The following is a 23,917-nucleotide window of genomic DNA, read 5'->3' as shown; positions in this document are numbered from 1 at the left end:
ATGGCTAATGGATTGCCACGGGCTGTGGCATAACCTGCTCATCATACTGCTGTCTACCCTCTTCCTCATATACTTGGCTTCTCAAGCGAAGAAGAACTATCCGAAGATTTTGAATGGACGATCGCATATCATAGCCGCACTCTACGGATTTCTCTGGCTCGTCAGCATCCTTAATCTGGCCTGGTGCTCACTTCAGGTTCTCTCTCTCTCTCTCTCTTTTGGTACCTAATCTTATTGTTATATTGTAGGTTGGGTTTTGGTAAATGTAATGGTGATAGTCATCTGTATTGTTGAAGAAGGTGTCCATGGAAATCTCCTGCCATTATTATTTACTACACCAAAATAGTCAGGTTTCTCTGTTTCATTAAAGAATAAAATGATAGAGGGAACTAGTGGTTTTGAGCTACATAAAATGGAGATTAATAAAGGAAACATCAAGGAAGCCAATACCATGGAAGAACTCAATCCAATACCCATCCAAATTTCAATTAAACTTACTTTCAACAGCATGTGTTTGTCTAGAACTAGAAGGATTCTTGCTTGATGTTCAAGCTCAATTCACCAGACTTTTGCAACCGTGCCACTTTCCAGACTTCCAAACAAATTTCCTCCCTTAGTTCGCTTCAATCTATAAAAAGAAAGAACCCATTGCTTGTCGTTGGAAGACTATACTCTACATCATTCTTCTTGTACCAAACAATCCAAATCTATATCTGTTGCAATTTGCAAAAGGCCAGTGCTATTAATTAATAGAAGAAGATTTTACTTTGCTGTCTAGTGTTTGCACAACTCACAACACTGAGGAGAAAGAATCTTAGTGGGTTTGTTGTGTATAGATCTCGAAAAAATACGCGGATTGAAAAAAAAATTGCCCAAATCGGACAACCGAGTCAAAAGTCCGCGGAGGAGGCTGCCGAGGCCATTCCTTGCGGCTGCCTCCTAGCGCCTAGTGCCTAGGCGCGATTTTTGCAACACTGGATTCGAGTTTTCCTTATAAGGATCCAAATCAAAATAATATATAATTTACTTACTGAATGTTCATAATTTTATATAATGTTCACAATTTATGTATGCAATTTATATAATAAATAAATGTTTACAATTCAAGTTGTGAATATTTAGCATGTAAATTGTGAATATTCAGTATGTAAATTCTGTAGAATTAATTCTTAAAATGGTCATTTGACTATGATTTTTTTTTTAAATGGTCCCTTGACTTTTAATTTTTCCAAATGATCTTATGACTTTTGAATTTTAAGTCGAAATGGTTATCTGTTAGTTTTGGCGTTAAAATGAAAATTTAGGCTTTGAACTCCAATTTAAAATAATATGTTATTCCTTTTAGCAATTTGTGCACATATTTCTTTTCTCTCCTAAATTGCAATCAAAATGTGAGATAATCAACTAGAATGTGAGAAATTTTTACCTTGGGAAGTTTGTAGATGAAGTTGAAAATGAACTTTTTTGGCCTTCTAGTTGATTATCCACATTTTGATTGCAGATTAAAGAAAGTAAAAACTTAATTTAAAGAAATATGTGCGCAGACTGCTGAAAGGAATTACAGATTGCTTTAAATTGGAATGCAAAGCTTAAATTTCAAATTTACCCTTCATTTTAACACTAACTTGATCACTTTGGAGAAATTAAAATTTAAAGAACTAATTTAAGAAAAGGCCAAGACCACTTTAGAAATTAAGTTGAGGAATATATATATATATATATATATATATATATATATATATATATATATATATATATATATATATATATATATATATATATATATATATATATGATTATTTTTAAATAGAAACCTCTTTAAAATACAAACTGTGTGCATGTAAGTATGTTAATGTGTGCACGAGCTAATCTCAGATATTGTTGGTAGTGTGTCCAATGTGCATGTAAATATGTTAATGTGTGCACGAACTTTGATGATATATATGTACTTCAAGGGAGTAAAACTCCCGTCATGTGTCTTGATTTGATTGGAGGAGGATGAAAAGAAAGTAATAAAAAATGTGGCCCACATTATATTGAATGAATCAAAAAGTGACATGTAAGCATGGAGTAGAAAATGGAGTAGAATGTGAAAATACATGTAGTATTACTTTTAATTTAATTGTGTATTTTGAACTCGAGTTCATGTTGTAAAGTAGTCCTGAATCTATGGTATAATTGGTGTCTTACAAGTTACAAATCTACAATATAACAATTTGGCATTGGGTGGAGTGTGGTTGAGCTGAGAGATTTCGCTATTTTAAATTTTTAATCCAAACATTATGTAATAAGAATAGGAATAGGTTATAGGTAGGTATTTTGAAATGCTAATCGTAGTTCATATTATGGGCGTCTAAGCAAAACAAGAATCATTCATTCATTCATATAAGAAACAAATGATCTTTGTCGGCGGCAAGAAAAAGCTCTTTCTCCTCCTCCTCCCACTGTCGTCTTCCGGTCGCCACTTCCCGTTCCGTTTGTAGGTAGAGATGGATTAACACACAACATGTTGAACGATATTCATAATCATATCACTGGAAACACACCGAGGCTGTGAGAATAAAGTGTATGGGAGTGCCCACTGTTAATATGAAGAATGTGTGCTCTCAATTAGAGGTATCGTCTAAACTTAGCTTCTTCGCCATTGCCAGTATTCATCAGTAAGATACTTGAAAATGGCAGCCTTAGCTTTATTTATTCGTTTTTCATGGTCAACTGCAAAATGCTTGTAAGAAGGTTTTGTCGTGTTTTTTTGGTGTTTACTGATGAAGGATTAAAATTAGTGTAGAAGGGTATTTTGGTATTTTCCTTTCCTTGGCAGTTATAACTGCTTCTGTTCCCTGGTCTATATGTAATATGCATTCTGCTTCTTTCAATGACACACGAATACAACTTCTCTTTTCCTCTCTTCGTTTCCTTCTCCTCATGAGCTCTCATCATTCGAACTTTAGCTTAGCTCACTGATTCCTACATGGTATCAGAGCTTCCATTCAGCTACGCAGCCGCAGTAACCATGGATCGAAATGTCGCCGGAGGAAATCCTGCTGGAAGTACAGCAGGAGCAGCAACTCCGATCAGTCAGATCCAAGCTAATCAGAGTCCAATTCACAGAGTAGATGAACTGGACGATCCTTTGTATCTTCACGCAACAGAGAATCCAAACACCATACTTGTCTCTCCTCCTCTCACTGAGAGTAATTATGCAGCCTGGAGTAGGTCCATGAAGATTGCACTTGGCGTGAAGAACAAATTTGCCTTTGTCACTGGAACGATTCCCTGTCCAGCTCAGTCAAATGCTAGATATGGGACTTGGAAGAGGTGCAATGATATCGTTTGCGCCTGGATCTTACGTTCGCTCAGTCCATCCATTGCTGAGAGCGTGTTGTATTTTGAGGTAGCAGAAGAGATCTGGAGTGCCTTGAGAAAAAGATACTCTCAGGCAGATCCACACAAGATTGCTGAGATTCAGAATGAGATCTACAGAAGTGTGCAAGGTAATCTATCAATTAATGAGTATTTCACTAGGTGTAATGCTCTTTGGGAACAATTGAAAGCTGTTAGACCACTGCCTGTCTGTGAATGTACACCTAGATGCAATTGCACACTTTTGAGCAAAGTTATAAAAGATAGGGAGGATGATCAAGTGATTAGGTTTCTAGATGGCTTAAATGATGAGTATGAAACAATAAAATCTGGTGCACTGGTTATGGATCCCCTACCTAGTATGGAAAAAGCTCTCAATATGACCTTGAAACTGGAGAGAAAGCTCAATGGTTTTAGTAGCTATAAGGCCTCTGAAATTGTGCAATCTAATGCTGTTCAAAACCAAACTGGGGAGGATCAGAATGTTGTGGCAATGACCAGCTCAAACAATAAGAAGAAGTTTAATGGCTATGGAGGGAAAAATGTGGCTAAGTGCACATATTGTGGAATGAATGGCCACACTATAGATAAATGTTTTAAGAAGCATGGATATCCACCTGGTTGGATACCTGGTTATAAAACTAAATATAAGCAGAACCAAAGCAATCAGGACAGCCAGCATAGTTTTAGTCCTACTGTGAATCAGGTTGCAGATGTGGGGTTATCTGCTGACCAGTTTCAGAAGCTGGTTTCTCTCTTGCAAAATCAGAACCAGGGAAGCCAAGTTAACCAAGCTTCTACCAATGCTGCAATAACCATGAGTAAGACTGGAATGAGGCAAGAGTTCACCAATTCATCTGCTGGTACAAAAGAAGGTAGGTTCATTCCTAAATTCCATATAAATGCTGTCTTAAGTTGTGCAAAAATGTGGATATTGGATTCAGGGGCAACTGATCACATCACTTGCTCTTTGGATTATATTGATAATCATCATAAAGTTTCTGGCATTTTTGTTAGAATGCCAAATGGAGATTCTGTGCAGGTGACTCACATAGGAGAAATAAGATTGTTCCCCAATCTTTTGTTGAAAAATGTCTTATGCATACCCTCCTTTGCTTTCAACATAATATCTGCTAGCAAGCTGACAAAACAAAATAGCTGTACTCTTGTTATGAATGCTGATTTGTGTAATATTCAGGGGCTACATGGGATGATGGATGGTTTTGCTAGGGCAAAGGATGGACTCTATCTTCTAAGTCATCCTCCTGCTAAGAGAAGTCAGTGTGTTGATTTTGATAAACACTGTAATAGCTTATCTTTGCAAATGTGGCATAACAGACTAGGGCATTACCCTATAGACAAAATTCATAGTCTAAATGGAATAAAGCAGGTTCAATTTCATAAGCCTGTTGGTTTTGTATGTGACTCATGTCATTTTGCTAAACAAAAGAGATTAGCATTTCCTATTAGCAATACAAGAGCTGCAAAATGCTTTGATTTGGTGCATTTAGATGTGTGGGGTCCTTTTGCTATTGCCTCACTTAAAAGAGAACATTACTTTCTCACAATTGTTGATGATTATAGCAGATTCACTTGGATACATTTAATGAGAAATAAAACTGAAGTTAAGCAGCTATTTCAGAACTTCTACCAGTTTGTTGACACTCAATTCTCAGCTAAGATTAAGGCAGTGAGGTCTGATAATGGAACTGAGTTCTTCATGACATCCTTTTTTAATGACAAAGGGATTGTCCATCAAAAGTCTTGTGTTTATACATCTCAGCAAAATGGTATTGCTGAGAGAAAGCACCAGCATATATTGAATGTTGCAAGGGCTCTTAGATTTCAATCTGGGGTTCCATTACAATTGTGGAGTCACTGTGTTTTACATGCATCTTACCTTATCAACAGGCTTCCCACACAAGTGAACAAAGGAAAGTCACCCTTTGAACTTCTCTACAAGAAAGCTGTGGACTATAATCAATTAAGGGTTTTTGGATGCCTTTGTTTTGCTGCTACTACTCCTAAGGGAAGAAATAAGATGATGCCTAGAGCAAGGAAGTGCATTTTTCTGGGCTTTCCAGCAAATGTAAAAGGATATCTGTTGTTTGATGTCACTGATGAATCTATTTTTGTTTCCAGGGATGTTATTTTTTATGAAGAGATCTACCCTCTTAAACAATGCACTTCAGAAAACTCCCACAGTCATGAGAATAATCCTGCTTTGCCTGTAATCTCCATTGATGCAGATGTGCCTCCAGAAGAACATAGAATGGCTCATAGCCATGATGATACTTTTCACTCCATGGATACTGAGCAGCATGGTATCCATAATGCCAATGAATATGGTTCTGAATCCAGAGCCCATACAGATTCCATGAGAACTACTTCAACATCTGAAGAAGGTCCCCCATCTGTCCATGTAGATTCATCTGCTACTACCAATGAAGAGATTGCAGTGGCATATCCTAACCAGCAGGAACTCAGGAGGTCTGAAAGGGTGAGAACCATTCCCACAAAACTTCAAGATTACTACTGTCAGTCTATAGTTCAGACTAGCAACACTTCTCCACATTCCTTAGACAATGTCATATCCTATGAGTCCCTACCACTGCATCACAAAATTTGTGCATCCTCTATCCTAAACACACATGAACCACACACTTATAATGAAGCTGCTAAGTCTGAGATATGGAGAAAGGCAATGCTAACTGAAATAGAAGCCTTGGTTGCCAATAACACCTGGATTCTCACAGACCTGCCTGAAGGAAAAATACCAATTGGTTGTAAGTGGGTATTTAAAGTGAAACACAAGGCTGATGGCTCAGTGGAAAGGTACAAAGCTGGGCTGGTAGCCAAGGGCTATACACAACAAATGGGAGTTGACTACACTGAGACCTTTTCACCTGTTGCAAGGATGACTACCATAAGGTCATTCCTAGCTGTAGCCATTGCAAGGGGATGGGACATCCAACAATTAGACATAAACAATGCCTTTTTACATGGGGATCTAAAGGAGGAAGTTTATATGGTGTTGCCTCCTGGGTTCCACAGTGACAAACCAAACCAGGTCTGCAAGCTACTTAGGTCTCTCTATGGCCTAAAACAGGCTAGCAGACAATGGAACTCAAAATTAACTAAGGCTTTGATGGATAATGGTTATCAACAGTCAGCAGCAGATCCATCTTTACTCACTAGAACTTCAGGAGGTTCCTTCACTGCTTTGCTCATCTATGTGGATGATATTATAGTCACTGGGAATGATTCATCACAAATTGCAGCTTTAAAACAATTTCTTGACACTGCCTTCAAGATTAAAGACCTTGGGTCTCTGAACTATTTTTTGGGGATTGAGACTTTTAGGAGTGATGAAGGGGTCAGCTTGTTCCAAATGAAGTACACTCTTGACATCCTTAAAGAGAATGGCTTTCTCAATTCTAAGCCTGCAAAGAGTCCAGCTACTGCAGGAATCAGACTAACACAATCAGAAGGTACTCCCCTTGACAAGCCTGAAGTTTACAGAAGGTTAGTTGGCAAATTGCTATATCTAACCAACACAAGGCCAGATATATCACATGCTGTGCAGCAGCTCAGTCAATATGTTGACAAACCATCTAGCATTCACCTTACTGCAGCTCATAGGGTATTAAGATACCTCAAACATTCACCAGGAAAAAGCATATTCTATCACAAAGATTCCTACTTTAAGCTGCAAGGTTTCTCAGATTCTGATTGGGCCAATTGTCCAGATTCCAGAAAATCAATCACTGGCTATTGTATCTTCCTTGGTACCAACTTGATCTCTTGGAAGACTAAGAAACAGGCCACAATCTCAAAGTCTTCTTCAGAGGCTGAATATAGAGCATTGGCATCAACTGTTTGTGAGATTCAATGGCTCCATTACCTGCTAGCTGATTTGAAAGTAAACTTCAGTGTTCCAACTGTCCTGTTCTGTGACAATCACTCAGCTATTGCCATTGGAGAGAATCATGTTTTTCATGAAAGAACAAAGCACATAGAGATAGATTGTCACATTGTCAAGCAAAAAGTCAATGAATGATTGATAAAATTGTTGCCTATTCCTTCTCATAAACAGGTGGCTGATGGATTCACCAAGACTTTGCCTACTCCTGCTTTCAACTTGTTCCAACTTAAGCTGGGCCTTCGAGACATCCATGCCCCAGCTTACGGGGGGGTGATGAAGGATTAAAATTAGTGTAGAAGGGTATTTTGGTATTTTCCTTTCCTTGGCAGTTATAACTGCTTCTGTTCCCTGGTCTATATGTAATATGCATTCTGCTTCTTTCAATGACACACGAATACAACTTCTCTTTTCCTCTCTTCGTTTCCTTCTCCTCATGAGCTCTCATCATTCAAACTTTAGCTTAGCTCACTGATTCCTACATTTACTGTTAGTGAACCAGGATAAGACGTTTGGTAAGATCATCCAGAGACATGGTGGTTCGATTGTACTATACAGAGGGAGGAATTATGATGGGAAGAAGAGGCCGGTGATTCCATTAATGTTATGGAAACCTCATGAACCCGTTTATCCAAGGCTTATAAAAACTACTATTGACGGCTTGAGCATCGAGGAAACCAAGGAAATGAGAAAAAGAGGATTAGCTGTACGTTCCCGCATTGACAAAACTAGATTAGGTAAGTTTTATCTTTTCATTCTCGAGAGAGGCTATTGAGTTTGTATCTAACATGTAGGGCGTAATGCAGCTAAGAATGGCTATTATGCTAGTCTTGTACCCATGCTTTTCTGACAGAGGAGTTGGTTAGGATAGATTGTAAAGGATCGGACTTCCAAGGAGCGATTACAAGAAAATCGGCTGCAAACTGAGGGTAAGACTCTAGATTAATTTGTCGGTCTATATTGGATGGAATTTCTTGTTACTATGAATATATTTATTTAGGATTGACGTGAATTGGGTGGCTAACATATTGACATAGACGATAATGCATATTTACACTTGTAAATAAAATGGAAATTCATGTTTCTAAAATTCGATAGAATTGTGTGATTGAATGCAGGAACTGGTTCCTTGTATCCTGGTAACATTTGAGAAGGAGCAGATTGTGATATGGAGGGGAAAACACTATAAACCTAAAGAGGATGGATTTTTGCTCCCAGATAGGGAAATATTTGACGATCCAAACGATACTTTGGGTAATTTTCCAGAAGAAAATGAGACTCGGGGCGAGATTGAGTTTTGTTGAGGGGAGGAGTAATTTGTTTGTATATGGTGTTGTGCCTGCGGATTAACAATTTTTGAGCTTGTCAAAATTGTTAAGGTTGTGGGACACCTTTGGCCAATTTTTGAGTGGTGGATGGTTGTCATTGCCAATGTTGTTGGAGGTTGGTTGGTTGGTCGGGAACAAAATTGTGATTTGGCTGGGCCTACGATGCATGGAGTAATACAGTCTGACCAAGTCAGAAAACTTGGTCACTTGAAAGGAAAGGGGATATAAGCCTTGTTTGTTAAATGGCGGTTAGTTGATAGCTGTTAGAGGGTATGATTATGATTAGTTGATAATATTAGCTGATTGTAGAAAAATGTTTGATAAATTAGTTGTTAATTGATAGCTGTTTTGTATAATTTGTTTTTTTTTTAAACTAATTGAAAAAGTTGATTTGGGTAGCTGATGTAGTAAATACGGAGCGTATCGTATGCAGACTACAATCCCAGGTCATTTTCGGGTTCGGTTCCTGAACTTGGTCTGTTTGTTGGTTTAAGGGATATAGTCCAGTTTATGTGATAGTGGGGTCTTTGAGCTAAAAGCTATAGCGTAGAAATAGCCAGAAAAGTCCATTCTGACAATAATTAATGTGGTATTTATAGCGGTCGCTAGGGGATAATTTATGGGCCAATGACATGTTGAGCAAGTGGACTCCATGCATGGGCCCCGGTCGCGGCCCATGGGCCCTGATCGTGTGTCAAGATTCTTTTGAGCACTTCGCTTTGCTATAAGGTGCTTGATGGTCGGTCTGACCTAGATAGGTCGGTTTTGGTCGAGGTCTCGAAGTCCTTCCCAAATCTCTCTGGTGAAGCTCGGTGGGCAGTGTAGGTCGGGAAGGCCTACTGAATAGACCCTCGGTGGTCGGTTCAGACTCGCCTCGTTTTGGGGGTACATAACCGACCTACATGTGGGTGCAAAGCCCGGAGAATTAACCCCATCAATAGCTATTTGAGTTTTAACATTTTTGAGTTATAAAAAATTGACTAATCGAATACTTTTGAATTTTAACATTTTTGAGTTATAAAAAATTAATTAATCAAATACTTATATTGATTTTTTTAACTAAGTCAGACAACTAATAGTAGTCAAATAAATCAAAATTGACTGATAAACTAAATATTTTTATCAATCAGAACTATAGTTTGATAAAGTCAGAAAACCTGGTTACTTAGAAAATAGGAGACGTCGAGGTTTACCAAAAAAAAAAAAAAAAGTAATGCTCTATATAAAATACTACTCTTTTTTTTTTTATTATTATTGTATGACAAAATGTCGGATTTCCAACAGAACATCGGAACATTATTAGCATAGTACACTTATGTATGCTATGATGTACCTAATAATAATTTCCCCTAAGCAATACAGTGTGCTAAGGTACTTAGTAGAGTATTTACACTCATTAATATTAATATACAGACTACAGTCATTCCATGTAAAAATATTTATTTATAACTTCTCTGCTGCTGCTACTCCAGCTACATATGGGAACTACTTCTACTGGCGGTGAAACATGTATCCAAGTGCAAGACTTATGAGAGCAACCATAACCACATACAGCAATGGAAATCCAACTTGCACTTTTCTCGCGCCTTTCCTACTTCTCAATCGCGCCTGCAAATCCCATCCCAGAAAATGGTCAAAAACATGTTGCAAGAACGAGGATTACTCGGGTGGGTCCAGACGGAGAAAGACAAAAAAAAAAAAAAAAAAAAAAAAAAAAAAAAAAAAGTTGAGGACTATAAAGCATCAGAGATTGGATTTTATAGGATTACCAGTTCTCGTTGTAAGCTTTCTTTCTCTTGAGCAGACCCCCTCGTCTCCTGTGTCAGCCTTGAAATGGTTGCTTCAGCCTACATTTTAAAACTAGAATCCCTTAATACATAACAAGAGTGAGTAACATGTTAAAGTGGGTAAGTGACAAATGCACCCACTTTTCCAAAATATAATCATATCAGGAGGTGTAAGGCCTACTCTACAGGAAGAACTTGCCGATTCAAAGAAATTCTATAAGATCCCACCCAATACAACACATAGAAAGGAATTAACGTTTCTTTTGGCATTGGGAACCACAAGGCAAGAAGGATTCTTACCTCGCTTAGTTTAAGCTCTAGTGCATTCAACTTTGACTTCATTGTATTGATCTCATCAACAAATTCCACATTTTCCACATCCTTTGCAGTTTCAATCTCTACATCTTTTGCTTTCATTGGCTCCAACTTTGACTTCATTGTATTGATCTCATCAACAAATTCCACCTTTTCTACATCCTTTGCAGTTTCAATCTCTACATCTTTTGCTTTCACTGGCTCCTCTTTATTTTCCTGTTTAAACTCCTCCTCAGCTGGCTGAAAAAAAAAATGGAAGGTTTCAAGCAGCACGACTGAGAAAACAGATAGATAATTAGGCTCTCAAGTCACAGATTTAACAATGGATTCCATCATAGATATCTGATTCCAATACATTCTAGCTATAGAAAAGTTCCTTGCCTTTCGTTGTGGAATTTGGGTTTCTTCATTACCAGAAAGATCTTCTAAACATTTTGGTGGAGAAGATTCAAAATTTGGTGGATGACTCTGTGCTCCATTTATTGGTGATAGGTCAGGTGAGTCAAGTGGATCTACAAGAATCACCCTTAGCTTGTTCTCTTGGACATATTCGCCATCGTCTTTAGAAAACTAAATATGTAAATATTGAGAAACATGAATAAAAAAACCAATAGTTGCTCATAAAATTCAGAGCAAAACTATGTATTTAACTAAGAACGCCGACAAATATAAGAGATATAATAACTATGGTATACATACTGTCTCTGAGGTAATATCTTTATCAGATGTCTCCTCTGGAACAACTTTACTCTGAACTAAGAACTTGTCCTTGCATACCATATCGGGAGGAGGTTCCCGCTGTGCTTGCATAGTTACTAGATAAACAGTATTTCTGAAATTCATTAGTGCAGGACTAAGTACGAAAATAACTTACTCATAACAATCAGAGTGGCCAATTATTTCTTACTAGAAATAGGAATTTTCACAATGGTTGTGCTCACCATTTTAAATTGTAAACATTAGTGTGCACATATAATGTTTAGAAGAAGCAGATCTAATCAAATTTAAGCAGTAAAACTAGTTTGCAGATCATCAATTCCAGAAGATAAAAGGAAAAATTGATTATTACAAGTCTACTACTCCAGTAACAAGCCATGCATTTTTAATGGTGCTTCCTGAAGTAGTAGTTTTATTGCTATCACAAATAGCGTTGTATGTGACATCTAAAGGAGAAGTGAACTTTATGTTAAGGCTCAACTTGCCCAAATAAAAAAATTGAGTTGGTTAGCTCTTCGTTAAAAATTAATACATTTAGCCAAGATTAAGGATGTGCACATCTTCAAATTTATACAAAGCCCAAATTAAAACAAAAACTAAACAATATAACATTTTTCCTTAACTACTTTTCATTGCCAATGTATCTAATCCTGGATCGGTTTTGCTCTACTATATTCTGCTACTGAAAGTAAGACTACAAAACCCCAGTACAATGTAAGCACATTACCAGAAGGCCTAAATCTATTATAGCTCCATTATCAAAATTCAAAAATAAACAAGAATAATACAATTGGAAGAAGTTAAATCTACATGCTCTAGTTACTGCATACTCACTAAGCAGTACATGATGGCGGATGATCAGTATTCTGACCAGCTAAGTCACTTTGCATGCTTTTGTAAAAATAACTTAATGAGACTGTGCCTAAAATAAAAACACACACAAATACAAGGGCCCCTAAGACCTGTAAGGATCACAACTAACAAGATATAATATGAACCGAATTTGCAATTCTTTGTTTACCAGACATAAAGTGTCACAACCAACAAGGTAGTAAGTTGAAGGTGCAAAGAAGTTACTCTTAAATTCGCATAATGACTTTGAACTAATAACTCCTGTGTTTGGTCGGACACAATATTTCTTTGGATTAGTGGTCTTGACCTGGCAAATAATCAGTGATGATGTTATGAAAAAACAAGAACAGAAAATTGTAAGCTAATACTTGTTGATTAGCAATAATCTATTTACCTTAAAGGCAACATGTTTATCGGTCTTATTGAATAAATGGATGGTACATGAGCTTTGCTTCCTCGGTTCAACTGTAGAAAGCCAATTAAACAGCTATAAGTTCATGATTCCACATTTGTTGTAAAATCAAAGAGTAATAAAGGCACATAAGCAAGTGCAGAAGCTACTAAGAATGTTCATAAAATATAAAAACGTTGTCATGTGTCTTTTCCCCCCTCTTTTGGTACTTGTAACTTGTAAGGGAATGGGATGAGATGGGATTCTAAACGGGTCAAATATCTGAGCTTATCATTAGGCTAAACACTTGTAAGTTTGCATCGGTTCATACACCAACTAAATACTTTGGTGCTATCTCTTTAACAAAAATATGTGTGCCTGTAAATTTAGGAAAAATATGCATACACACCATGGAAAAAACCAAGTAACCATTAACCTGAGCAGGTTTAAGAAAGCTCAAATAGAGTATGCACTTATTATTGATGATGTCGGTGTTGTTATACAAAAGAAATTCAGTTGAAGAATCTACCAAACATTATTACATGGACCATGGTCCATACAACTATGTGGACCATAAATAAAAAATATATTTTTAATATACTAAAAGTACATTATTTTATATACTATTAAATAATGTACATTCAGTATAAAAATAATGTAATTTTAGTATATTAAAAATGTACTTTGTATTCATGGTCCACACAACTATGTGGACCATGGTCCACACAATAATTTGCCAGAATCTTACATATTATGTTCTTAAATTCATCTGAAAATAAGTACTAACAAAGAATAAGCAAGAAAACCCAAATAAAAAAAATCCTAGCTTTGGTCCTTTAATGAGTAATTGACTAATAAAAGAGTTTAAATCTCAATTTCTTGTCCTAGGCATGTCCAGCTAATTTTTTAAATAAAATAATTAGACAACAAAAAGCTGAAAAAAGGGGGTGCCATAGAATATGTCTGGCTTCTTTGACAAGTGCCCATGCTTCTAAACTTTTGCAACATGTCCAGTGTTCTTTTGTACCATGTGTTATCAAAGTGGAATATCAAAGTATACATTTTTTCCTAAAAAATCAAAAGTGAATCATAATTTATCCATAGCAAAGCTCATAACCAATCACCATAGAGCACCATGCACCAGGGCACACAGTAGCGTTACATATCTTTATCAAACACCACCACAATCATAAATTCATAATTCATAGCATAATCACTGATCTAAATGTCATATTTCATCTAGTAGCAGCATTCCACAAAATTCTCAAAAAAAAAAAAAAAAAAAAAAAAAAAAAAAAAAACTGATCTAAAAAGTGGAAGCTTACATGTGAATGTGATTTCCCGAGGTTGTATATCCACCAGCTCAAAATGCATTTCTGCTTCTCTCTCTTCTCCCCCAATTCAACTGCAATAGTAGATCACTGTAACTGCAAAACTGACAGACCAAATACCTATACGAACTGAAATCAGTACAACCATTGAAAAAGATCAGGAGCTTCCATTCATTCTTGTGAGAATATAAGAACACAAAATTTAAGGAAAAACTGAGAATCAAGGCAGCAAAAAGAAAAACATATATGTGATTAAACTTGCTTAATTACTACTCAAGAAACTTCAGTTGGAAATTTTTGAGAAAAGAAGCATGAAAAATCGTATGAGATTAGCGGTAATACGCTAAAACGACAGCGTATCGAAGAGAGAGTGAGAGAAGGAGAGCTTACAGGAGCTGAAATCAACGGCGATTCTTGCTTGATTGGCGACGAAACCGAGAGAGACAGAGGGGCGTATTTAGTGTACTTCCTTTTCAAACAGGGCGGTGGAAAACTGGAAATAATAATGCGTTTAAACGTCCATTTTCCAACCGAATCCTACGTATAAATACAGCGTCGATTTGCCGTAACGTTACAGCATCGCTAATTACTAAATAATTCTAAATCCCTATTTTTTTTATACTTCCAAAATATTTTTAAACAGAATACCAAAAAAGGTTAACTCAAGGGTGTGTTTTGGAAATCTGGAAATCATTTTTCAGGTTTTCAGTGTTTGAATGTGCCTGAAAAAATAAGTCAGTAAAAATTATTTTTAGTTGATTTTGAAAAATATGTTTGTTTTAGAGGAAAATGACTTCTCCTCTTTTTTGTGAAGTCATTTTCTAACTTTTACACCAACACCACACCACCATCACTACCACCGCCAACACCATCACCACCACCGCCGTTGCCACCCCAGCCACCACCGTTCAAAATGGGCCACCGGGACAAGTCCGTCAAAGCGCGCCCCGCCAGTCAACCCATCCCGTCTAGTCCGTGGGTTAGGTCACTTAGGTGGGACCGGGCTAAAAAGCTCGCTAGATTACGCCTTGCCCTTTTGGCGGGGGATGGACTAGCTCGACGAATTAAACCTGTTTTGATAGCTCTATTTATTTATTTTTGAGTAACAAGAGAAATTAATGCACCATAAACCATACAAAGAGAGATAAATATTATTAGAAAGGTAAAAATCAAACTCATGACTTTTTAATATAAAAATTATACTTCATCCACTTAACTAATTGGTATGAAGGTGGCAATGCAATTTTGAAACACTTGACTAACTGTTGCAATTTTGTTCTATGAATAATTGTGCAGATGTGTATGTTGGACGGATTCGTATTCCTATTATCTTTGGAAGAAAAAAAAAAAAAACACACATTCAAGTTTGACAGGGTATTGATTTGTAATTATAAAATTTTAAGTTTTTTTTTTTTTAATGGGATTATATATTGATTTTTTAGTTTGACCTGGTTAACTATATAAACAATTTAAGTTATCTTCTCATAATCGTTTATCGGTTAAAGTTACAAAATAAAATTTATTCAGTATAAATTATCAAATAGTAATTACGAGTTTTTCTCATCACAAATTTAATATTTAAAAAAATGGCGATGCCTTATGAGTTAGGTGTTGCTTAGAGCATCCACATTAGTTGAGAAGAATATGGGGATAATGTAAGAGTGATTAGGAGAGAGAATGTGGGGAAGGGAGGAAAAAAAAAAAAAAAAAACTGTCAGGAACGGCGCGCCTGACGCGCCCGTGTGGGCGGGCTGCTGTGCGCGTGATGTTTCTTTTTTTCTTTCTTCTTCTTTTTCTGACAATATGCCAACATTTGCAGGACAAATCTTTTTCAATTATCTCCCCTCCACATTAGCTATTATCAGAATGCAAACTGAAATCTCCCCATAATATGCACAAGTGTAGATGCTCTTAACCAGTAGGGTGCAGTCTGACAAGAAACATGAGCCACAAACTCAACCAACACGTGTTACTTAACCAGTAGGGTGCAGTCTGACAAGAAACATGAGCCACAAACTCAACCAACACACTGAAAGGAACATTCTATCTGCTCAGATCAACTAAAACTACTACTACAAGAATGCCATGCAACATATGCATTCAAAATCAATTATTTTATAGCCTATTGGGTGTCACAATATCAAATCAAGTGCATATATGTATGTCCGCATATATATATATATATATATATATATATATATATATATATATATATATATATATATATATATATATATATTTTTTGAAAGAATAAGATTAATTCATTGAATCACGAGCAAGAATGTTTACAAGAAAAGATGGAGGAGTATCTAACCACTCCCCGCAACCTGACTCAGAAAAGGCCTCACTAGCAACAGAGTGGGCGGCACAATTCGCAGATCGCCTAGCATAACCAAATTTAACATCATCAATATCCATTGCTAAATTCCTAACATCATCAACTAAGAACCCGAAAGCAAAATTAAAAGAAGGCGCTCTAATTGCATTATAAACAACTTGGCAGTCCGTTTCAACATCCACAGCACCCATACCTGTATTCTTCAACCAGCTCAGAGCGTCCCGGATACTCAAAATTTCAGCTTCTTTCACCATATATACCCCGGGCACTAACATGTTCTTTGCAGCGAGAAAATTCCCAAAATCATCCCGCAAAACCCAACCAAAGCTCATCATTCTACTACCCTCCATCAGGGCGGCATCCGTATTTAACTTCAGCCTGCCATGCGGCGGCTTGGACCATGCTTCCACACGTGATTGAGCAAGTTGATGAATAACCGGCTCATTCGCGCTCCTCCAATTATCCAGAAAGAGCATAGCCCTTTGAACCACTGAGCTCAGATCAACATCCACCCTCATTTCTACTGCACCAGATACCCCATACTACCATCATAAAGACAGGCAACTGATCAACATTTAGTGAATTCAAAACCCAAAAAAAAACAATCATTCACACGATTACCTACAAAGGCACTGACATGCAGCATTCCCATATTATTCCACAGGTTGGCTACTCTAGTGCAAAAAGCAAAAAAATGAATGCCAGTCTCCTCAACTCCCCTGCACATGTGACAATTCAAAGAGCATGCAACATTCTTAGACAACAGATTATCACGTGTTGGCAAAAAAGATGACGTCAACTGCCAACTAAAATTCTTCACCTTAGGAGGGATGTGGAGCTCCCAAATTCTTGACCACGGACGGTTATCCGCAGGTACCATAGTAAGCTGCATCACGTGAATTAAAGATATCACTCACACAACCCACATCCCAACCAGTACCTTGCACATTCATAAGAGAGGACACCGGTGCTTCATACACTGACTGGTGCAAGTCAGTTTCCACATACGGATTTTGATCAACTGGCAACCACGGATCCGAGCCAATAACAATGTCCTTCCCATCTCCTACCGCCTTCCTACACCCAGTCATCAGGATACTCTTAACCTCATACATACCCCTCCAAATATAAGACGGGTTGTTCCCTTCTGAAGCTCCAAAATAATCACAATGTGGGTAGTACCGTGCCTTAAACACCTGAGCCACCAGGCTCGTCGGCCTAGTGATTAGCCTCCAGGCCTGCTTCCCGAGAAGAGCCTTATTCATCTCATGAAGACGACGAAAACCCATCCCACCCACAGCCTTCGGTTTACACAAGCCCTCCCAGGTGCGCCATCTAATCCCACAACCATCCCCAACACTGCCTGTCCACCAATACTGGTTCATAATGTTCTGAATGTCACGACAAAGCCCAAGTGGTAACAAGTAAACCATCATAGCATAAGCCGGCATCGCCTGTATCACATTCTTTAGTAGCACTTCCCGCCCCGCCCTAGACAGATACTTAGAATTCCATGAAAGAATTCGTGCCAAAATCCGTTCCTTCAGAAAGCCCAGAATGGCCCTCTTTCTTTTGCCAACCAGCGATGGCAAACCCAGGTACCTCTCACTAGTATCCCCTTCTTCCACACCTAGGATATCTACAACTTCATTTCGCACATTCTGCGGCACATTCGCACTGAAACAGGCTGCTGACTTTTCATAATTAATATGTTGACCAGAAGCCATGACATAAGTATCCAACACATACCTCATTTGTACACTCTCTTCCACGTCTGCCCGATGAAACAGGAAGCAATCATCGGCAAACAGCAAATGAGAAATGGTAGGTGCCCCTCTCGCAACACTGACCCCATGCAAGAGCCCCGCAGACATCTTCCTCTCGATCAAGGCACTCAACCCCTCGAAAACAAACAAGAACAAGTAGGGAGACATCGGGTCCCCTTGCCGGAAACCCCTACCCGGGATAATCGGCCCCACCTGTCGCTGGTCATGCAGAATATGATAGTGTACCGATGTGACAGTTTCCAGCATAATCTCAACCCACCGGCTACTGAACCCCATCTTAAGCATTACCACATCCAGAAACTTCCACTCTACCCGGTCATAGGCTTTTGACATGTCAAGCTTCAAAGCCACTAGCCCGTTACAGCCCTGGGTCTTTCGCTTCAAATGGTGGTGCACTTCAAAGGCTAACATGATATTGTCCGTGATCAACCGCCCCGGAATAAAAACACTTTGTGCACGTGATATTAGATTCTACAAGAGAGACTTCAATCGATAAGCACATACCTTTGCCGCAATCTTGTACACGACATTGCACAACGCAATTGGTCGCAGGTCCATCATTGTCTCCGGATTAGTCTTCTTAGGGATCAAAACAATCAAGGTATCATTTGCCTTAAATGGTAACCTGGCTGTACCCAAGAAATTCCTGCAAAATCCCGTAACTTCCCCTCCTACAATGTCCCAGAAATACTGAAAGAACCCTGGTCCAAAACCATCTGTTCCTGGGGATTTATCCGGATGCATCTGAAAAATCGACACACGCATCTCCTCCATACTCAACGGCCGTAACAGCCATGCGTTATCACGCTCAGTAACCCTTTCACTGATAGCTTCCACCACCTCCTCCATATCCCCATAGTTTGGCGCAAACAGGTTATTAAAATAATTCAACATTACATTATCCAAACCTGTTTCCTCCCGAACCCAGTCTCCATTCTCATCCCGGAGCCTCTTGATGCTATTCCTTCTCCTTCTCGCTTTCACCGAGTTGTGAAAGAACTTACTATTCGTATCACCGCCTTGATACCAATGTTCTTTGGCTCGTTGTCTCCAGTATATGTGCTGTTGTTCAAGTAAAAACAACAACTCCTTTTCCACTGAGGCATGCTCCCGCATACCCGGCTCATCCCGGCGAGACAACAACCCCTCCAACCAGCGCTTATTCTGCTAAATCTTTCGCTAAAAATCTTTATTATAACTGCGACCGCATCACGAAATATCACGAGCACATACCTCCACTCTATCCAATGTATCCAGCCCCACTGTCCGGTTCCAACTATGTGCGACAATTTCCCTGCAGGCCTCTTCCCTCAACCACATGTTATCAAAACAGAATCTAGCCCTTTTCCGCACCCGCGGTAAAGCTACGGGCGTTAAGACAAGAGGTAGATGATCACTATACAAAGTAGGCAGAGACTGCGCCCGTGCCCCCTCAAACAAGTCCAGCCAACTCTCACTTGCTAGAATCCGGTCCAACTTTTCCTCCATCATCCGGCTAGTCCCACGTGACTTCACCCAGGTGAATTGGTGGCCACCAAACGGGACATCCTGCAGGCCACAATCCGCGACCGCCTCCCTAAACCCATTAATGAGCCACCCTGGATGGGGTGCCCGTCCCAACTTCTCAAACTGGTCCAATAAATCGTTGTAGTCCCCCATAACCAGCCATGGTAAAGTAGACCGTGCTGATAGGGAACGCAATAACTGCCATGCCTCCCTTCTACGATGCCTCTCCGGGTACCCGTAATAGCCTGTGAACCGCCAACATGGACTGCCCACATCCATTCTCACTTCCGTGTCCACATAATTTAAGGAGTAACTAACAACTTTCAACTCCACAGTATTAGACCATAACAAAGCCAAGCCACCACTATGTCCCACTGCATCAATCGTGAAAGCACAATCGAAACCCAACTGCACCCGGATATCGTCTATTCGATGCTTATCCACAAAAGTCTCAATAAGAAAAATCACACTCGGCCTCTTAGTGCGAACCAAGTCCGCCAACACCCGAATTGCCGTCAGGTTTCCAAGCCCCCGACAATTCCACGATATGAGACTCATGACTCTCGGCGGGCCTGCGCCGCAAGACCCGCCTCCAACCCATTTTTTGACAGACTTGTTTCACATTCCATTCGTTCACCCCCTACTGCCACACTGCCCTCCCCTTCCTCCAACCTTCTTTTCTTCGGCTCCCCCACCACAACACCCGGGATTTCAGGAACAGATATGTTGTTCTTGATTCAAATAGCTGATATGTGTGCTCTAAAAGTCTCTAATGGTTTTTCGGGTGTGATAAAGATGGGTTTGAGACCCAAGAATAAAGTGGCTAGACATCAAGCTTCAATTGTCAAAGAAGAATGCATCACTCGTTTTTTGTTTCCTTGTCCCTTTTCTGTATATAAGCAAAGGTCAATGTTGGCTGTGTAGATGATGTAGATGATTACCAAATGTAATTCAGTTCTTCATGGGATAGAGAATGGTCTAAAATAATAGAAAGGAAAATATCACCTTTGTTTCATCATCATGAGATAGAGTAGCTACAATGCAAATGTGGGTTTCAACATGTATGCAATATGTGCTATTTATACATAGTTTCCCCCCAAAATTTATTTTTAAAATTATGTACTTTTAGAACACCATGCTTGCTCTTCTTCCGTAAGTAAGCTAAGTACTATTGGAAAATGGAATATAGCTGTAATTCAGAGTAGTTAAATGTCTTTGTCAGACTATTAAGCAATATAGTTTAAAGAAACTAGTATTGTCCCGTGCGATGCACGGTCATTAAATATTGCCTGTTAATAATTCAAGATTACCGTATAATAGTAATAATAAACAAACATAAGAAATTATAAATTATTAAATAACAAATAGTTTAAGAAATTACATTATTAAATAAAAAATAGTTTAAGAAATTACATTATTAAATAAGAAATAGTTTAAGAAATTACTTATTGTTGAAATTTTTTTTGGGGAAAAGGGTCAAATAGGCCATCGAACTTTAGCTTAAAAGTCAATTAGGCCCCTAAACTTTTTAAAGGTGCAATTACACCAATCAACAATTCATTTAAGTGAAATGAAGCCCAAAAACAAATTAATGACCTGCTATCACAGGTCAATAGCGTTCAGGCCACCTTCCGACGAATTTTCCGGCAAAAAAAAAAAGTGACCGGCGGAATTTTCAGTAAATCTTGGTCGGTTGCTGGTCACTTTTTTTTGCCGGAAAATTCGCCAGAAGGTGGCCTGAACCCTAATAACCTGTGATAGCAGGTCATTAATTTGTTTTTGGGCTTCATTGCACTTAAATGAATTGTTGAGTGGTGTAATTACACCTTTAAAAAATTTAGGGGCCTAATTGACTTTTAAGCTAAAGTTCGAACGTCTATTTGACCATTTTCCTTTTTTTTTTTAATTATATATATGACATTTTTTTTCGTACTGACAGACTCTCCATTTTCACCAAAAAATCAATACTTTTAACAATTATATTTATATATACGTATTTATACAACATTAATGAGATTTCCCCATAATATTTATATATATGTACAACAAATATAAATAAAATCAACAATAGCCTATTGGACTAAAGAGAAACTTGCATTACTGAGCCTAACACAAAATATATTATCGGCCTGGTCCATATCCGCCTATCTAGCCCAAAACCCGAACCCAATAGCCCAACTATAAATACCTGATACCAAACCCTAGACATTATATGCCGACGATTCATTCCCTTCGCCTTCGACCCAATTCTCTACACACCATCCCAAAGCTACGCTGTTTCCGGCGTGTTGGGGTTCCAACGGAATATCCACTGTCGAAGAGCAATCCATCTGTTCAAACTCACCTTCATGCATTCTGTGTCTGGTAATTTTTGCAATTTATGAGGATATTTTGTTACAAATTCCAGATCCTGATCTGGGAATCGTCTACACCGGAGGCAGACCTGTTCATTCTATGAACAAATCGTGTAAAACAGTGCTGATCGAAAAAGAGAAGTACCTATTCCCTCTTCATATGAGTTTTCCAGTTGTTTATTATAATATTCTTGCCTATATAGGGTTTAGTATTTCTATATGTTCTAAAAAGATATAGTGCTTCTTTTTTTACTTAAATTTGCATGTATTTATCTACAAATTTATTTCTCAGTGTTTAATTACTTCATTTTTATTTCAGTCATCTTACTTTTTTATCTGCTTATAAGATACTTTTTTTTTGTTAAATGCACTCCTATGATGAAAGTAGAATTCTGAAAACTCAAATCTTTTTTTCTAAGTATTACTTTTCAATTATTTTTTTTTTTTTTGGATAAACAGAATGTGTGCTGATTCATTTTAATATAAATTTGACTGTACCCAATAGCCCAACTATAAATACCTGATACCAAACCCTAGAAATTATATGCCGACGATTCATTCCCTCTGCCTTCGACCCAATACTCCACACATCATTCCAAAGCTACGCTGTTTCCGGCGTGTTGGGGTTCCAACGGAATATCCACTGTCGAAGAGCAATCCATCTGTTCAAACTCACCTTCATGCATTCTGTGTCTGGTAATTTTTGCAATTTATGAGGATATTTTGTTACAAATTACAGATCCTGATCTAGGAATCGTCTACACCGGAGGCAGACCTGTTCATTCTATGAACAAATCGTGTAAAACAGTGCTGATCGAAAAAGAGAAGTACCTATTCCCTCTTCATATGAGTTTTCCAGTTGTTTATTATAATATTCTTGCCTATATAGGGTTTAGTATTTCTATATGTTCTAAAAAGATATAATGCTTCTTTTTTACTTAAATTTGCATGTATTTATCTATAAATTTATTTTCAGTGTTTAATTACTTCATTTTTATTTCAGTCATCTTACTTTTTTATCTGCTTATAAGAGAATTTTTTTTTGTTAAATGCACTCCTATGATGAAAGTAGAATTCTGAAAACTCAAATCTTTTTTCTATGTATTACTTTTCAATTTTTTTTCTTTTTGGATAAACAGAATGTGTGCTGATTCATTTTAATATAAATTTGACTGTATTTTTTACTTGATTTTTATTCCTGTCATGATGTTTTTTTTATACCTACTAATAAGATGTTATTTAAAGCACCTGTTGTAAGTTGAATTCTGATAGCTATAGATTTTTGTTGACATTGTAAACAGCTGAAATGGATTTGGTAATTGAAATTGGTTTAGCTGGTGTTGTGTATTAATATTTAGGACAATATAAAAACTAAGTATGGATTCTAATAGACAATAGTCCCTTTAACCCTACAAAACTACAAATTACAAATTGCTATTTGGTAAAAGAAACCAACATTTAAATTACAGATCGAATATTGTGCCATTGAGGGCTTCAATAATCTCTCATGTCCTATATTATGTCTCGAACTTGTACTGCTGCATCGTTTTAGTTGAAGCACCTGAAATTTTGAGTAAAAAAATAGCAAACAATTGGATAACAGTTGTACAGAACAGATATAACAAAAAAAAAAACCCCAAAACAGTAAATATTTCTTCACAGGGTGCATATAATATTTCAACTTCATTAGCTGCCAGCATCCTAGAGATGATTAAAAAAAAGTTAGGAACTAAAAACATAGCAAGTGAAATTGTGTAATCACACGAGTAGAAAGTTGGGAAGAAATAAATAATGATGAACAATTAATCTATAGTGTGTTAACAGTTTCGTATAAATTACCTGATTGTATTTTGACAGCAAAGAATTTGCTGGCATCCAATAAGGTCGGACCAACCGCACCCAGATTTCTCTCTTGGTGTGGATAGG

The 23,917-nt window shown here is 37.8% G+C and overlaps 3 protein-coding genes and 1 pseudogene across 8 annotated transcripts; 1 reads left to right on the top strand and 3 right to left on the bottom strand.

Annotated features, from left to right (window-relative positions):
• The first annotated feature begins 1,264 nt into the window (after positions 1–1,264).
• LOC109188617 lies at positions 1,265–8,918 on the top strand (annotated as a pseudogene).
• Positions 8,919–9,832: 914 nt separating this feature from the next.
• Positions 9,833–14,519, bottom strand: LOC109188643 (vesicle-associated protein 1-2-like). 6 transcript variants are annotated; one of them, XM_019339293.1, is made up of 9 exons: positions 14,397–14,519; positions 14,001–14,135; positions 12,679–12,749; positions 12,510–12,591; positions 11,415–11,530; positions 11,097–11,285; positions 10,701–10,955; positions 10,383–10,460; positions 9,833–10,221 (listed from the first exon to the last, which is right to left on the bottom strand). In XM_019339293.1, the coding sequence occupies exons 2-9, from the start codon at positions 14,047–14,049 to the stop codon at positions 10,105–10,107; spliced, it is 957 nt and encodes a 318-aa protein (XP_019194838.1). In that variant the 5' UTR covers positions 14,050–14,135; positions 14,397–14,519; the 3' UTR covers positions 9,833–10,104. The 6 variants fall into 6 exon arrangements, with proteins under 6 accessions (XP_019194838.1, XP_019194840.1, XP_019194839.1 ...); XM_019339295.1 differs by having other exon boundaries at positions 14,001–14,126; XM_019339294.1 differs by having other exon boundaries at positions 14,001–14,110.
• A 1,743-nt stretch (positions 14,520–16,262) lies between these two features.
• LOC109188616 lies at positions 16,263–19,247 on the bottom strand. Its single transcript, XM_019339246.1, has 5 exons — positions 18,636–19,247; positions 17,329–18,509; positions 17,165–17,230; positions 16,982–17,063; positions 16,263–16,886 (listed from the first exon to the last, which is right to left on the bottom strand). Exons 1-5 carry the CDS (start codon positions 19,245–19,247, stop codon positions 16,263–16,265), a joined length of 2,565 nt encoding a protein of 854 aa, XP_019194791.1.
• Positions 19,248–19,340: 93 nt separating this feature from the next.
• LOC109188615 lies at positions 19,341–20,195 on the bottom strand. Its single transcript, XM_019339245.1, has one exon. The coding sequence runs from the start codon at positions 20,193–20,195 to the stop codon at positions 19,341–19,343; it is 855 nt and encodes a 284-aa protein (XP_019194790.1).
• Positions 20,196–23,917: the final 3,722 nt, after the last annotated feature.

Source organism: Ipomoea nil, unplaced genomic scaffold (assembly GCF_001879475.1).
Source record: "Ipomoea nil cultivar Tokyo-kokei standard unplaced genomic scaffold, Asagao_1.1 scaffold1447, whole genome shotgun sequence".
Taxonomy (NCBI): domain Eukaryota; kingdom Viridiplantae; phylum Streptophyta; class Magnoliopsida; order Solanales; family Convolvulaceae; genus Ipomoea; species Ipomoea nil.
Note: the sequence above shows the minus strand (reverse complement) of the source record. Positions and strands in the feature narration are given on the sequence as shown.